The sequence below is a fragment of the Mastigoproctus giganteus genome, chromosome 14 (assembly GCF_048544385.1).
Source record: "Mastigoproctus giganteus isolate SK-2022 chromosome 14, ASM4854438v1, whole genome shotgun sequence".
NCBI lineage: Eukaryota > Metazoa > Arthropoda > Arachnida > Uropygi > Thelyphonidae > Mastigoproctus > Mastigoproctus giganteus.
Window position 1 is genome coordinate 36,327,236 of NC_143588.1, and position 13,656 is coordinate 36,340,891.

The window sequence follows — 13,656 nt, forward strand, 5'->3', positions numbered from 1 at the left end:
GTTCAGTTATTACTCTTTAAGTTACTACTGTTATAAAAATCAAGTTTCCGATAGTTATAAAAAAATGGTGTATTTTTGTTAGCTTTTGGAATGTAACCCTCCTTTTTGTACTGGTTCTTACTCCCTATTACACAGTTTTGCATTACACGAGATTTTGTAGGAAACAAACTACCGTGTTATACGAATGTTACCTGTATATTACAAATCTTCCAAGTAAGTGCTGCTGTCTTTTGTCTGTGTTTCTAATTAATTGTAGGCAGTTTATAGTGGATGGCAACATGAAAATAAATTTTAAGATCATAGGAGATTGTGCTTGATTGTTTGATTTTAGCTTACAATAGCCGAAAATCTCTGGAATTCAGATTCAGAAGCTCATAAAATTGAATCAAGTGATGCATAAATAGAAGATGAAATAGCACTTTTTTTTTTTTAAATTATTTTGCCACTTATTTATGATTTTATTGTGATTTAACCCCTCAATGTGGGCACCTGTATGTGGTGATGGGACCTCCTAGCAACACTGCTGGTCTTCCAGATTAGTATCATTGGGATCTAATGCCCACAGCCTAGGTTTCAGGCTAATATCAATGGAATCCATTGTGTTTGTCGTGCTGCAATCTGTGGAAATTTGGAAAGGGGGAACCTGGTGGTTGAGGGGCCCAGCTTCAACACACCACTTTGACCCCTGCTTCAACAAGGCAGGTGGTCCTGGATGGCTCGGCCAGGATTAATCGACTAGTGGGTTTGCTGGCAAGGGTCTACTGTGTTGATGCCATGCCCCTACTCTCAAGGTCTGAGAGATGGGATTCAGACTGGCGGAGGTGCAGGTATAGTGTCTGTGTAGCTCTGCCATTCCACTCCCGAGCATATTTATTGCTTGCCAGGTAGTGGGCATCCCTTTGTGGGGAGCCTAGGCACTAAACAAAAACAACTATGAACCGTGATACTCTAAATTCTCCTTCTGGGACCCCAACATGGCCCCTACCAGAAAATTATATTAATGAAAGAGAAAATGCTTTCTCAGCTAAAAGACCCAGAACTGAAAATATATCAGGTCCAACACCTCTTTTCCTGATTGTACATTCCACAAGTGAAAAGTCCATAGCAAAGATGTTGCACTTCTTCATCCAGAAGGGTTTAGAAGGGCTAGCAGGCTCACCCAAATTGGTTAAACAGTTTAGTTCTGGCGACATCCTTGTTGAGACAAAAACTTATAGGCACTCTGAGCAACATCTATTGGGAGAATACCAATTGTAGTGACACCCCACAAGACATTGAACTTTTCCTCAAGGTGTTATCTCAGAATGGGATCTACTCAAAGTTTCTGAGGAGGAAATCTGTTCACAACTATAATGCCAAGGAGTGACAGCAGCAAAAATGAATGTTTGTATATAGGGATTCCCATCCCTATATACAAATCCATGTAGTCCCAACTAGGAACCTCATCTTACTTTTAATACACTAATATCTCCCAACAAAATTAAAGCTGGTTATCTAAACTGCACAGTGCATCCATACATTCCAAACCCATTAAGGTGCTTCAAGTGCCAGAAGTATGGATGGCCTGTCATGGTGTCCTTGCACATGCAAAATTTAGTTCCAAGAACCATAAGGATAGCATCATGTAAAGCTGCAAAACCGACATGCATTAACTGCTAAGGCAAGCACCCCTACTTGCCCAAGGGCATGCCAGAGGTGGAAGGAAGAAAAGGAAATATAACAACTAAAGGCAGAACTGAACATCTCATATCATGAAGCCAGGAAAGCAGTTAAACCAGTAAGTAGCAGTAAAGCAACATATGCCGAAGGGGTATCCCAAGAAATGTTCAATTGGGACTCAAACGGAAATGACTGTACCGCTGAAAGAGTCATTCACACCCATCACTCACTACTTACTAAGCTCAGAAAAACAAGCACAAAAATCTCAGTCAGTTGCCACTCCAATATCGGTACTGGGAGGTACCGATATTGGAGTGGCAGTACAGAAAATTGAACCACCCACATCAGGACAAGAAAAAAATGGATGCTGAAACCAAGGGGATACATGATGGTACAGTCTTGGAACTGTTTGGGGAGGAAGAAATGGACACAGGACTAACCCCTTTTTACTTCTTGGGGATTTTAATGGACATTATACTCTGTTGAATAGCGCTAATATCAATGCAAAGGCACGAATCATATACTCACTGACAGTGAACTCTCTCTTCTAAATGTGTAAACAAACGCCTTCTTCCACATGCAGTGGCAGATCCAGAAAAAAATGACAGGAGGGGGACCATTTTGTGCACTAGAATTAAGATCATATCAGCGTCAGTGTTGCCAACTGTAGTCAGTTGAAAATAGCTGATGCCACAAGGCAAAAATAGATAAAATCCTATGTGAACAATGAAAAATAAATTTTTTTTTGTAGCTGAAGGGAATTTAAACAATTGCTGTACATTCTCTGAAAAACGACAGGCAGTGGCACATTCCCTAGTACCCCTACCTTGAATCCACCATTGTCCACATGCCTACCCATACTTTCTCTGCCATTGATCTTTCTATCTGCTCCCCTTCTCTCCTCCCTTCAATTATTTGGGAGGTGGAGGAAAACCCATATGGAAGCGATCACATCCCCACGATACCCACCCTGACTAGTGGTAGACTCTGTCTACCATTCAGTTTACCCCTTCGGAAGATCAGGCTGATTGGAATGGCTTCTAACGTCTGGCAAATCTTGACATCGCTACAGTCAGTCAGGAGCCCATCGATGATGCAGTCTTGTACATACTTTTTCCCAAACCTTGGTAGAATTCACAGCAGCAAAAAAAAGCGCAAAACAAAGCCTGGGAGATATTCCACTGATATCCCACAACTGAAAATTTAATATCATTTAAATGTGGACTTGCAAAAGCACATTATATCCGATGTCATAGCCAAAGGAAATCTTGGATCCGTTTTACATCATCCGTAAACCAAGACTGCTAGTTCAAAAGTAGTCTGGGATAAGATCTGAAAAATGAATGGAAAATATCCACAATGCCCTTGTGATCCTTGAGCACAATTGATGTCCAATTGCAGATCGAACTACAGTTGCAAATAGTCTAAGGCAGCGTTTCCCAAACTGGGGTCTGTAGACCAGTTCCCTGGGGTCCGTGAAACGATGATCGACCATGTATACATATAGGAGTCTATATGTTATATAGACTCCTATATGTTATATAGGGGTCTGCAAACTTTTTTTGATTTTTGAAGGGGTCCGTAAACTTTTTTTTGATTTTTGAAAGGGTCGTAGACCTCAGTAGTTTGGGAACCATTTGCAAAAATCTCTGTAATAACATCATTCCCCCATTGTTTTTGGCCCTGAAAGAGAAATTGAGAAACATCCATTAAACTTCTCTTCAAAAGGGCTCAAACTATACAACAAGCCCTTTACACAGGAAGAGTTCAATGCAGCACTCTTTCTCACATGTTCAAGTGCTGTGGGGCCTGATGACATCCATTATGAAATGATAAAACGCCTCTCACCACAATCTAAGGCTCACCATTTAATTATATTTAATAGAATTTTTCTCAACAAACAATTTCCGGATTCCTGGTAAAAGGCAATCATTCTTGCCTTCCCAAAACCAGGAAAGGATCCTAGAAATCCACGCCTTGTATGGTATTTGGAAACAAATGACATGCTTTCCACGACACAGTGCAGCTTCTGAAAAAATAGATCCACTCTGGATCATTTAATTCGACTTGAAACGTACATTCGTGATGCTTTTATTAAATCCGAGCATTTGGTAGCAGATTTTTTTGATATTGGAAAAGCATATGACACAGCTGGCGATTTGACATACTACAAGACCTTTATAACTTTGGTCTTAGGGGTAATCTTCATCTTTTTATTAAAAACTTACTTTCTGTCAAATTGCCAGTTTGAAGCCTGTTTAGGATCCACACTCCCTGGAGTGTCCTGTCAGGAGGAGGGAGTCCCACTGGGATCCGTTCTAAACATCATGCTTTTCGCAATCAAAATAAACTATTAGAGAACAGCTTCCACCCACAGTAAACAATGCCTTCTACGTTGACAATTTTACTATATTTTGTCATTCATGCAATATGGGCGCCTCCGTAGCCAGGTGGGCAGGAGCGGCAGTGTGTAGCACACTCTTCTTGATTAGACCGGGGTTCGAACCTGTGACCACCAAATACGGAGGATGTGGAAAGGTCAGGGAATGACCACCGCATATCCCCGGAGCAATATGGTCTTAGTTGCTAATGCTCCTAAAAACCAAATAACAACAACATGCAATATGAGGGTCATTGAAAGGCAACTGCAGAAAACCATTGATCACCTTTTATCTTGGTTATTGGCTAATGGGTTTAGATTTTCATCATAGAAGACTGTTTGTGTGCACTTCTGTAACAAACGTAATCTTAAGGCTTGGGCAAGACAAATCCCAGTTGTAGCAGAATTTAAATTCCTTGGACTTATTTTCAACAAGAAGCTGACATTTCTACAACATATTCGTCAGCTTAGGAGAAAGGGCTAACATTCTTCATGCTCTTTCGTCAACTTCATGGGGTGCAGATCGTTCTACCCTTCTTTGTCTTTAACGAGCTTTTATCAGTTCCAAACTCGATTATGGGTCTCAGGTCTATGGTTCTGCTAGAGATAGTGTACTTTGGTGGTTAGATCCAGTCCACCATCCAGACAGCCACTGGAGCATTTCACACATATTCTATCCAAAGCCTTTACGTTGAAGCCAATGAACCATCCCTATCTCTTTGATGTAAGCAGTTGTCCTTACAGTATGCCTTTAAATTGAAATCCCTGCCTGATCATTCCACGTGCGCACTCTTTTTTGACCCATGTTGGGAACATTTGTACAACACCCATTGGACCTCCAACAAATCTTTTGGTATTCAGATCCAAGGGCTGTTAAATGAACTAGATATGATGATAAACAACATTGCCTAGTGATCAAGGCAATTCCTTCCACCCCGGCATGCCCACCTTCCAATTTGTGACTTCTCCCTTAATATCTGGGAGAAGGCTACTGCGCCACCAGCTATCTACCAGTAACTCTTTGCATCACATAGGGAGCAGTATTCTGATTTTCTGCCAGTCTATGCAGGTGGCTCGAAGTCAATGTTTCATGGGATCTGCTGGTGCTTTTCTCACAAAACATTATCCAATAAGATCCCACAAGAAACTAGCATTTACACTGTAGAGTTGCATGCAATAGAAACAGTCCTTGATCACATTAAAAATAGCGATTACCAAGGTATACAATATGTAGTGACTCATCAAGCGTGTTACAGGCTCTATTATTGATGAGATATAAGGTGTCTTGTTCCACTGATAACAGTGACAATTCAAGTAAAAGTTCATGCCTAACAAGAGAAAAAATAAAGTAATATGGAATCCTGATTAGTATAAATCAGTTTAAAGCAAACAGGCACAATTTCATGTAAACAGCCTATGTTAATTATTCGAGAAAGGAAGTCTATTAAAAATCTGCACAAAGCTCTTTTTGTTACTTAAAATGTTTTGAAAATTTTGATGAGGACATTTATGTACTAATTCTTCAAACCTCAATACCCTTGACAGCGAAGATCAAAGAGATGTTATTTTCAAGGCTTATCGGACTTTCTACCAATAAAAACACATAGACCTATAACAGAATATGAATAAATATCAAGAAGTAACTCTGTTCAACATTATGAAATTTTGTAAGAAAATTCTTGGCATTTCATTTCTTGCTTGTTTGTTTGTTTGTAGACTTTATGGCACAAGAGCAGCAAAAGCCATAATGTGCCTAATTATGGTGATGTTAAATACATAGTTCTATCTGTATAGATGTTATTCAAGTTTATACCGCATTGTACAGTTTTATCTGTTTGAGGAAATCAAAAATTTTGGTCACATGTGGCATGTCTGCTAGTAGGTCAGAAATGCTGAACGAGGTGTTCGTCGTGGAAAATGAGGTAAACATAGCTTCTCGCTCAGTACTGTATTTGGAGCAATCAATAAGTAGATGTTGGACAGTGAGCTGAGTGTTGAACTTTGTGTACACGGGGGATCAGTAGCTGCAAGCAGATAAAGATGGTTCAGGTGCGTGTGGCCTATCCGTAATCGGGCTAATACGACTTCATGTTGGTTGTCCTGTATGCTAGAGCTCCAAGGTTTTAGATTTTTTTTATACCGAGTAGCTTATTGTTGCCTTGGCTCTGCCAGAGTGTTGCCATTGTTCAAAACATCGCTTCCTTATACTATACTTGTAGTCAGATGCAGGTGTAGTAAATGATTGGTCTATAGGATCAGTAGCAGTTTTGGCAGTTAGGTCGGCCTGTTCGTTTCCAGACATTCCAGAGTGACCAGGGATCCAACAAAAGGCAACTTGTTGCTTCTTCTGGTTTAACTTAGAGTATTCCAGATCTGTATGAGTAAGGGATTATTATGATTTTTATTCCACTGTATAGCTTGGATGGCACTAATGGAATTGGTGTATATAACACTGTGCACTATGGCCTGTTGAGAGTATGCAATTTAAGGCTATGTGAATAGCACAGAGTTCTGCAGTATAGCTGCTACATATGGTGGGGAGTTGCTTGGATATGGCAATGTTGGGAAATAATGCTGCTGCACCAACGGGATTGTCAGACCCCACCTGTGTAGTTTTGTGTGTACTGGCCATTCTGTCTTCTCAGTGTGGCATGTATTTGTAGTATGCTCTGTTGGGACATGGTGTGTTTTCCCCAGGCTGTGAATGAAAGGTCACACAGTGGTATATGATACATCCAAGGTGGGATTGTATGAGAGGCAGTAGGCTGTATCTTACTAAGGTCAATTTTCCAGTCAGTCTGCAGTGCGCAAAGACGTATACCCGTTGATCGTTTTATAGATGGGTAAGCTCTATAAAGGTTTTCCCATTTAGGAGAGAAAAGTCCATTCCAGGTGGGGGTGATTTGAATTGCCCTTTGAGTTTTGCTGCATAATTTAATAAAAGCATTTGTCTGCATAGCTGCAAGGGTGTTTCAAGCGCTTTGGCGTATAGGCTCTGAACCGGTGATGTACGGTATGCCCTAGTGCAAGACGAAGAGCACTGTGGTGTACAGGATCAAGCCAATGTAAGGCGCTTGGTCTAGCAGAGCTGTAGACTATAAAGCTGTAGTCCAGACGTGACCGTATTAATGCATGGTACAGATGTATTAGTGTGTAACGGTCAGCTCCCCATGTTGTGCCAGATAGAACTCTTAAGATATTAAGACAGGAAATCTGGAGCGATTTTATATGTTCAAGGAAGGTGAGTTTTTGGTCAAATATCACACCAAGAAAGCAGATACTGGAGACAACTGGCATGACTTGATTTGCTAGTCGAAGTTCTGGATGTGGATGTAGGTTACGCTTCCTACAGAAGTGTATTCCAATTGTTTTTTGGTGCGAGACGAAAGCCATTGTTTTGGGACCATTCAGCTATTTTGTTGATGGCACGTTGCAACTGTCTTTCTATCAGTCGCATGTTAGGCGAATGGCAGGCGATACTGAAGTCATCAGCTTATAGGGTAGGAGATAATGTTTGTGGTAGTTCATGTGTTATTGAATTCATTATTATATTAAAGAGAGTGGCATTTAGCACTGATCCTTGTGGTACTCCTTCTTCCTGGATAAAATTTGAGGATAATTGATTGTGAACTCTGACTTGAAATGAACAGTGGTGTAGGAATTTTATGATGAACTGTGGTAGGTATCCACGTAAACCCAGATCGTACAGATTTCGTATTATACCATATCTCCAAGCAGTGTCAAAGGCTTTCTCAATGTCAAAGAGAACCATGGCAAGGTGTTCTTTCTGTATGAAGGCATCACGGATGTTTATTTCTCTCTTAATCAAAAGGTCGAGAGTGGATCTACCTTCACGGAAGCCATACTGCACTGGATTTATAAGGTCATTTCGAGCTAGAAACCAGGATAGCCAGGTGTTGACCATTTTTTCCACGATCTTGCACATACAGCTGGTGAGTGCAATTGGTCAATAGTGTTGCGGATTTGTAGGGTCTTTTCCTGGTTTCGGAAATGCCAAAATGTAAGCATACCGCCATTTGTTGGGGAAAGTGTTTTCTTTGAATATTCTGTTGTAGAGCAGTAACAGTGTCTTGAGGGTTCAGTTAAGTAAGTTTTGCTATTGTGATGTAATGTATTCCATTTGGACCTGCTGCATTAAGTTTAGTGGAGGCTAGAGCATGGTGCAACTCTGACATGGCGCCTCCGTAGCCAGGTGGGAAGGAGCAGCAGTGTGTAGCACACGCTTCTTGATTAGACCGGGGTTCAAGCCCGTCACCACCAAAGGTGGAGGATGTGGAAAGGTCAGGGAATGACCACCGCATATCCAGAGCAATATGGCCTTAGTTGCTAATGCTCCTAAAAACCAAATAACAAACAACAACAACAACAACTCTGACATTGTGAAGGGGAGTTTGTATGCAGCACTGGATGCTGATTCAAAATTGATTGAGTGTTTTTCAGTTTGTGCTTTGTGTGCCTGGAAATGTGGCGAGTATGATGTCACAACTGAGATTTTCATGAGTGATCTACCTAGAGTGTTTGCTACAATCTCTTCTGGTTTTGTAATATCAGAGTCATTGACAGTGAGCATGGGACAGTTGACGCGTGGGTGTTTTGTGTACATACGCTGTATTTTGGCCCATATTGTTTGGGTTTTTTTAATTGTGGAAGCGAAATGCCTCCATGCTTCCCTTTTGCTGGTCTGCCTAATTCGTTTTTTGCCTTTGCAATTGTCTGTTTAAAGCAGATGAGGTTTTCTGTTGTTTGGAACTTTCTGAAAATGTTCCATGCTCTGTTCTCCTCTTTTTTTAGCAGCACTACATTCTTCATTCCACCAGATTTTAGAGTGGGCCGATATTTCGGTGGATTGTTTTGGAATTGCTTTGTCCACTGCTTGCAGTATTTGGTTGGATATATATTCTACTGTAAGGTTTATAGGTGTTTGTTGGACCTGTTTTTCATCTAACGTAGCTAGCTGCTTGTACATGTCCCATTCGGCTTTCGAAAATTTCCATTTGGCAATTCGGTAGGAAAGGTGGGAAACACTTGTTTCAATGCGGCATATCATAGGGTAGTGATCACTGCCCAGTGGATTGCTGTGAATAGTCCATCCAAATAGAGGGTATATGGTTTCTGAGCCTAAAGAGACATCCGATAACTGAGGTAGACCCTGTATGAAGATGCGTATAAGTGTGCGCTTCTTTATTGAGAGTTATCAGATTGTGTTGATCAAGTAATTTTTCGATGATTTGTTTCCCCTTATCCAGATTATGCTCTCTGTTTACAGAAAGCATAACCTGGATGAGGGAAAAAATAAACTCGGAGACCTCAACAATAAAGCAAAAACTCGGAGACTTCAACAGTCACCATAGCAGATGGTGACTGTTGAGGTCTCTGAGGATACAGTATGGTTTGAGGAGCTGTATCACTAGTTCTTCTAAGTATAGCTTATATTTTGGTTAGGTGGAAAGTATAATGTGACTATGGTTAAATCGAAGTTAATGTTTACTTGTGCAGCAACTGCCACAAGGTTTGTTTTTAATGAGACTGGTTTTGAGGGTATCTGGGAGTTGATGATCAGCGCTACCCCTCCACGTGCTAGATTTTGTGGATTGTGTGCAACACGATCTTGCCGATGTATTATGTATTTCCGAAGGGAAACAATTATATTTGGTGTTAGATTGGTTTCCTGTAAACAGAAAGCAATAGGATCATATTGTGAATGGAGATCTCGGATGTCAGCCAAATTACTACAATAGCCTCTACAGTTCCATTGTAAGAAAGTAAGCTAAGAAAGTAAGCATTGAAAGAAAGTTATTTGGGTTTACAAGAGCCCTTGATTTGTTTTTGAGCTACAGAAGGTTTGCATTTCCCGAAGAAGAGGAAAGGTAAACTTTCCCCTTCTTTGGGAAAAGAGGTTTCCCTGTATCCACCTCCTCAGTGAACAGTTCTAAAACCTGTTCATCTTGGTTTGGATTATCTTCTGAATCCATGTAGTCTGTTTGATTTGAGTCAGGAGTGGTAGATACTATAGTATTCTGCTGTTGAATGGCATCTGGCTGTACTGTGATTGGCATATTTATAGCTTTGCTTTGTTTGCTTTTTGTTTGGTGTGTTGGTTCTGGGGACAATATTGACCTTGCCCATTTAGCTAGTGATTTGCTTGCTGGTATAGTTACCTCTGTTTGGGTTGCAGTTGATGTGTGATTTTTGATTATTTGGGCATAAGTTGGCTTGTTAGTATTCGGAACGGGTAAAGATTTTTTAGCCTCTTGGTAAGTTACATTGTGTTTGGTTGTACCGTTGTGTTTTTTTTTTACGTTTCCAAAGGGGACACTTCTTCGAATATGCTGGATGAGCTTCTTTACAGTTAGGACAGTTTGGTGTTGCGGCTGTGCAGTCTGTACTAGTGTGTGCAGTAGAGCAACATTTGGCACAGGCAGCTGCTCCTTTCCAGACTGTCTGCCAGTGCCCAAACTTCTGGCACTTATAGCAGTGTGATGGATTTGGGATGTAGGGTTTGACACTACAGTTAAGGTAACCTGCTCTTATCATTGTTGGTGGTTTCAGATTGTCAAATGTGAGGATTATGTTCCGAGTAGGAACTAATACATCGTCCTTCTTTGTTAGAATCCGCTTTACATTGATCACACCTTCATCACACAATTCTTGTTTAAGTTCTTCATCTGACAAATTAATGAGGTCCCATTCAGTGATGACACCTCTTGATTTGTTCAAGGAAACATGTGGTGAAACGGTGACAGAAGTTCCGCCGAAAATATTTAGTTTTTGTAGTTGCTTGGACTGTCAAGCAGTGGCAACTTCAACCAGTAGGTCTCCTGATCTTAAACGACGAACTGTCAGGGGAGTACCCTATTGTGCTTTCTAGGCATTTCTGCACTAGAAATGGAGATAGTTTTCCAGTCGGTTGTTCTTCATTGGAACGTATAATTAGAAAAATTGGAGTTTGGATTCTGTCTATGTCAGTCTTTTGACGTTTAGCTGTGACAGAACCAGAATCCTCTTGTTGCCTTGTCAGTGTTTCTTCAGTGTACTCAGTGGTTTTCTGGGTTTTGGGAACTGCTTGCTCCATTTCGTCCTGGTAGGGTGACCTTTTCCCCTACAGGTTACCGGCCCCACCCCGTGGAGGCAGGAGCAGTGCCACCTTTGTGACCAAGCGGTAGTGGGTTAGTGGTAACATGCAAATAAAAAGGGAAAAAAAAGAAAGAAGGTTACTTCTCCTCCTGATCAAGTAAAGTGATTTATTTACTAGAGATTATTTAATCGTTTGTTAGTGTAACGCTAAATAAAGAAGACAATTTTATTTATTCAAGAGAGGCCACTAGTTCACGGGCAAAAGACACTTGATCACAAAATTGCTTGGTACCCGGGGCCATATTTCTTGCTACCTATTAAAAAGTTTCATATTGGTTTTCATACCTACAATAAATTTGAAGATAGATGACAGCACAGTGTTGTTGAAACAAGTGATTGTCAATGAAATGGTGTTAATCTGATGGTGTTGGTGGCTACCACCACATCAGACTGAAATCATCAGTTGAAAAATTCCTGAACTTACCTGAAAAAGAATATAGTGGCAAAAAACCACTGTCAATTAAATTTTAAAGTAGTGAGTGAGCAATACGCACCACTAGTGAATTAACAAAAAGTACCATGTGAATCCTGAGGAACAAATTGTTTTTCCCCTAAATTTTTTAAAATTTTGGAAATTGATAAAAATAAAAACTTTGTACATAAAGCTTTTAAATATTAATTCATTCTTATTTCAGCTTAGTTGCCCAATATTACAACAAAATTATTTTTAAAATGAAATCAGAATTTTTAAAGCCAATACATTATTTTTATTTATTTTTTTTTTGTAGCCTATAAACAGGCTACAGCGTCAAGAAGGTAAATAGGATATACTAGGGTATGAAGGTAAATAATAAATATAAAAATATAAACTTAAATCTTTGTATATAAATTAAATCAGCTTAAAAAGTTAAAAATGACAGTCATCTTGTCTCTGTCACCTAAAATCTGATTGAGTGTAGATGGTTCATCCAGATTATTAAAAGCCATAAATAATAAGCGACTCAGAGGCCTATTCTGTAATCAGGTCACAAAGCAGGTTAGGCAGGCGAAGGCAGGTTACGAGAAATCTTTGGCAAAAGATACTAAGAAAAACAGCAAGTATTTCTTTACTTATAAACTCCAAAAGGAAGGGGATGAATCTGATTGGTCCACTTGATATCGATGGTTCCACTGTTGATGATCCTGCTCAGATAGCAAACAAAATGAATGAGTATTTTGCAACTACATTCACACATGAAGAGTTATTAAGGTTTGAAAATGGCAGAAGGTTATCAAATTGTAGCAGGGTGCTTAATGATTTTGTAATAACTGAGAGCAAAGTGGAGGAGAAATTGTTGAAGTTAAACATAAGAAAGGCACCTGGGGTGGATGGGATCTATCCAGTTATATTAAAGGAGGCGGCAACGCAACTAAGCAAACCCTTAGCCATAATTATGAGAGCATCCTTGGACTCAGGGGAGGTTCCCACGGATTGAAGATGTGCAAATGTATCCCCAATTCACAAAGGGGGATCGAAGGGTGACACGAGTAATTACAGAACAGTTAGTTTAACTTCTGTTCCGGGTAAAATAATGGAGTCACTGGTTAAAGATGCATTGCAGGATCATCTAGACAAGACTGCAGCAATAATTCAGACACAGCATGGGTTTGTTGAGGGAAAGTCTTGTCTGACAAATTTGATAGGATATTATGATGTGGTTACAAAGGAACTGGATGCAAAAAATAATTTTGTTATCATATACAGTGGATTCCGGTTATTTGGGCCATCAGTTAATCGGGGCAGCCTTTTATTTGGGGCAAATCTTAAAAAACAGAAACCAATCGAGAAAATAGCCAGGGTTTACTTCGCTTAATTGGGGCAGGAGACCGCAGCACTGGAGATTACTCTACAATTGTCTCCGACGGTACCACATGGTTTGGTCAAAATTCTGTACATCACAACCATAAAACAAAAAAAAAATTAGCAGTCACCTGTTTATTGGGCTTTTCTGTTCGTGAAATCTATCATAAACAGACAGTAAACTCATTCTTACTGAATTTGCGATAATACCGCCAGCTGCAATTCCGTGGGTTATTATGATGAAATGTGTTTACACTTCCATGAAATCTTCAATCATATAAAAAAATTAATTTTCAGATCTTCTCTTCATTCCTATTTTTAAAGCTTTGTAACTCGTTACTCCATTCTCACTTGTGCATATTGTGTTACTTGCAATTTGTGTGTGCTGTGTTCTTTGTTATTGATTGCTTATCTTTTTACTGTTTTAAATTTTAACCCCCCTTCCCTGCCCACAAATGTCAACTAGTTCGTATGTACATATTACAGTACATATTAATTATTCCGATTATCACGTATATTCTTCCGATTTTCACGTATCATTTAATTTTTTAATTGGTGAGGTAATAAAGGGTAAATTTCTGCTTAATATATCTTTGCTTTTATAGCCTGTGGATAATATTCCTCCTATTTTCGCTAATCAGAATCGCTGTTTAACAGAATTAAAATTCAATTCACAAACATG

The 13,656-nt window shown here is 39.8% G+C and overlaps 1 protein-coding gene across 1 annotated transcript in view; it reads left to right on the forward strand.

Moving 5' to 3' along the window:
- The first annotated feature begins 933 nt into the window (after positions 1-933).
- The window catches only part of LOC150075065 (nuclear distribution protein nudE homolog 1-A-like), a 193,061-nt gene continuing 180,338 nt past the window's right edge, over positions 934-13,656 (forward strand). The window contains exon 1 of the mRNA XM_090389075.1: positions 934-1,167. Within this exon, the coding sequence (XP_090245201.1) occupies positions 934-1,167 (234 nt within the window). The remainder of the gene's footprint in view (positions 1,168-13,656) is intronic.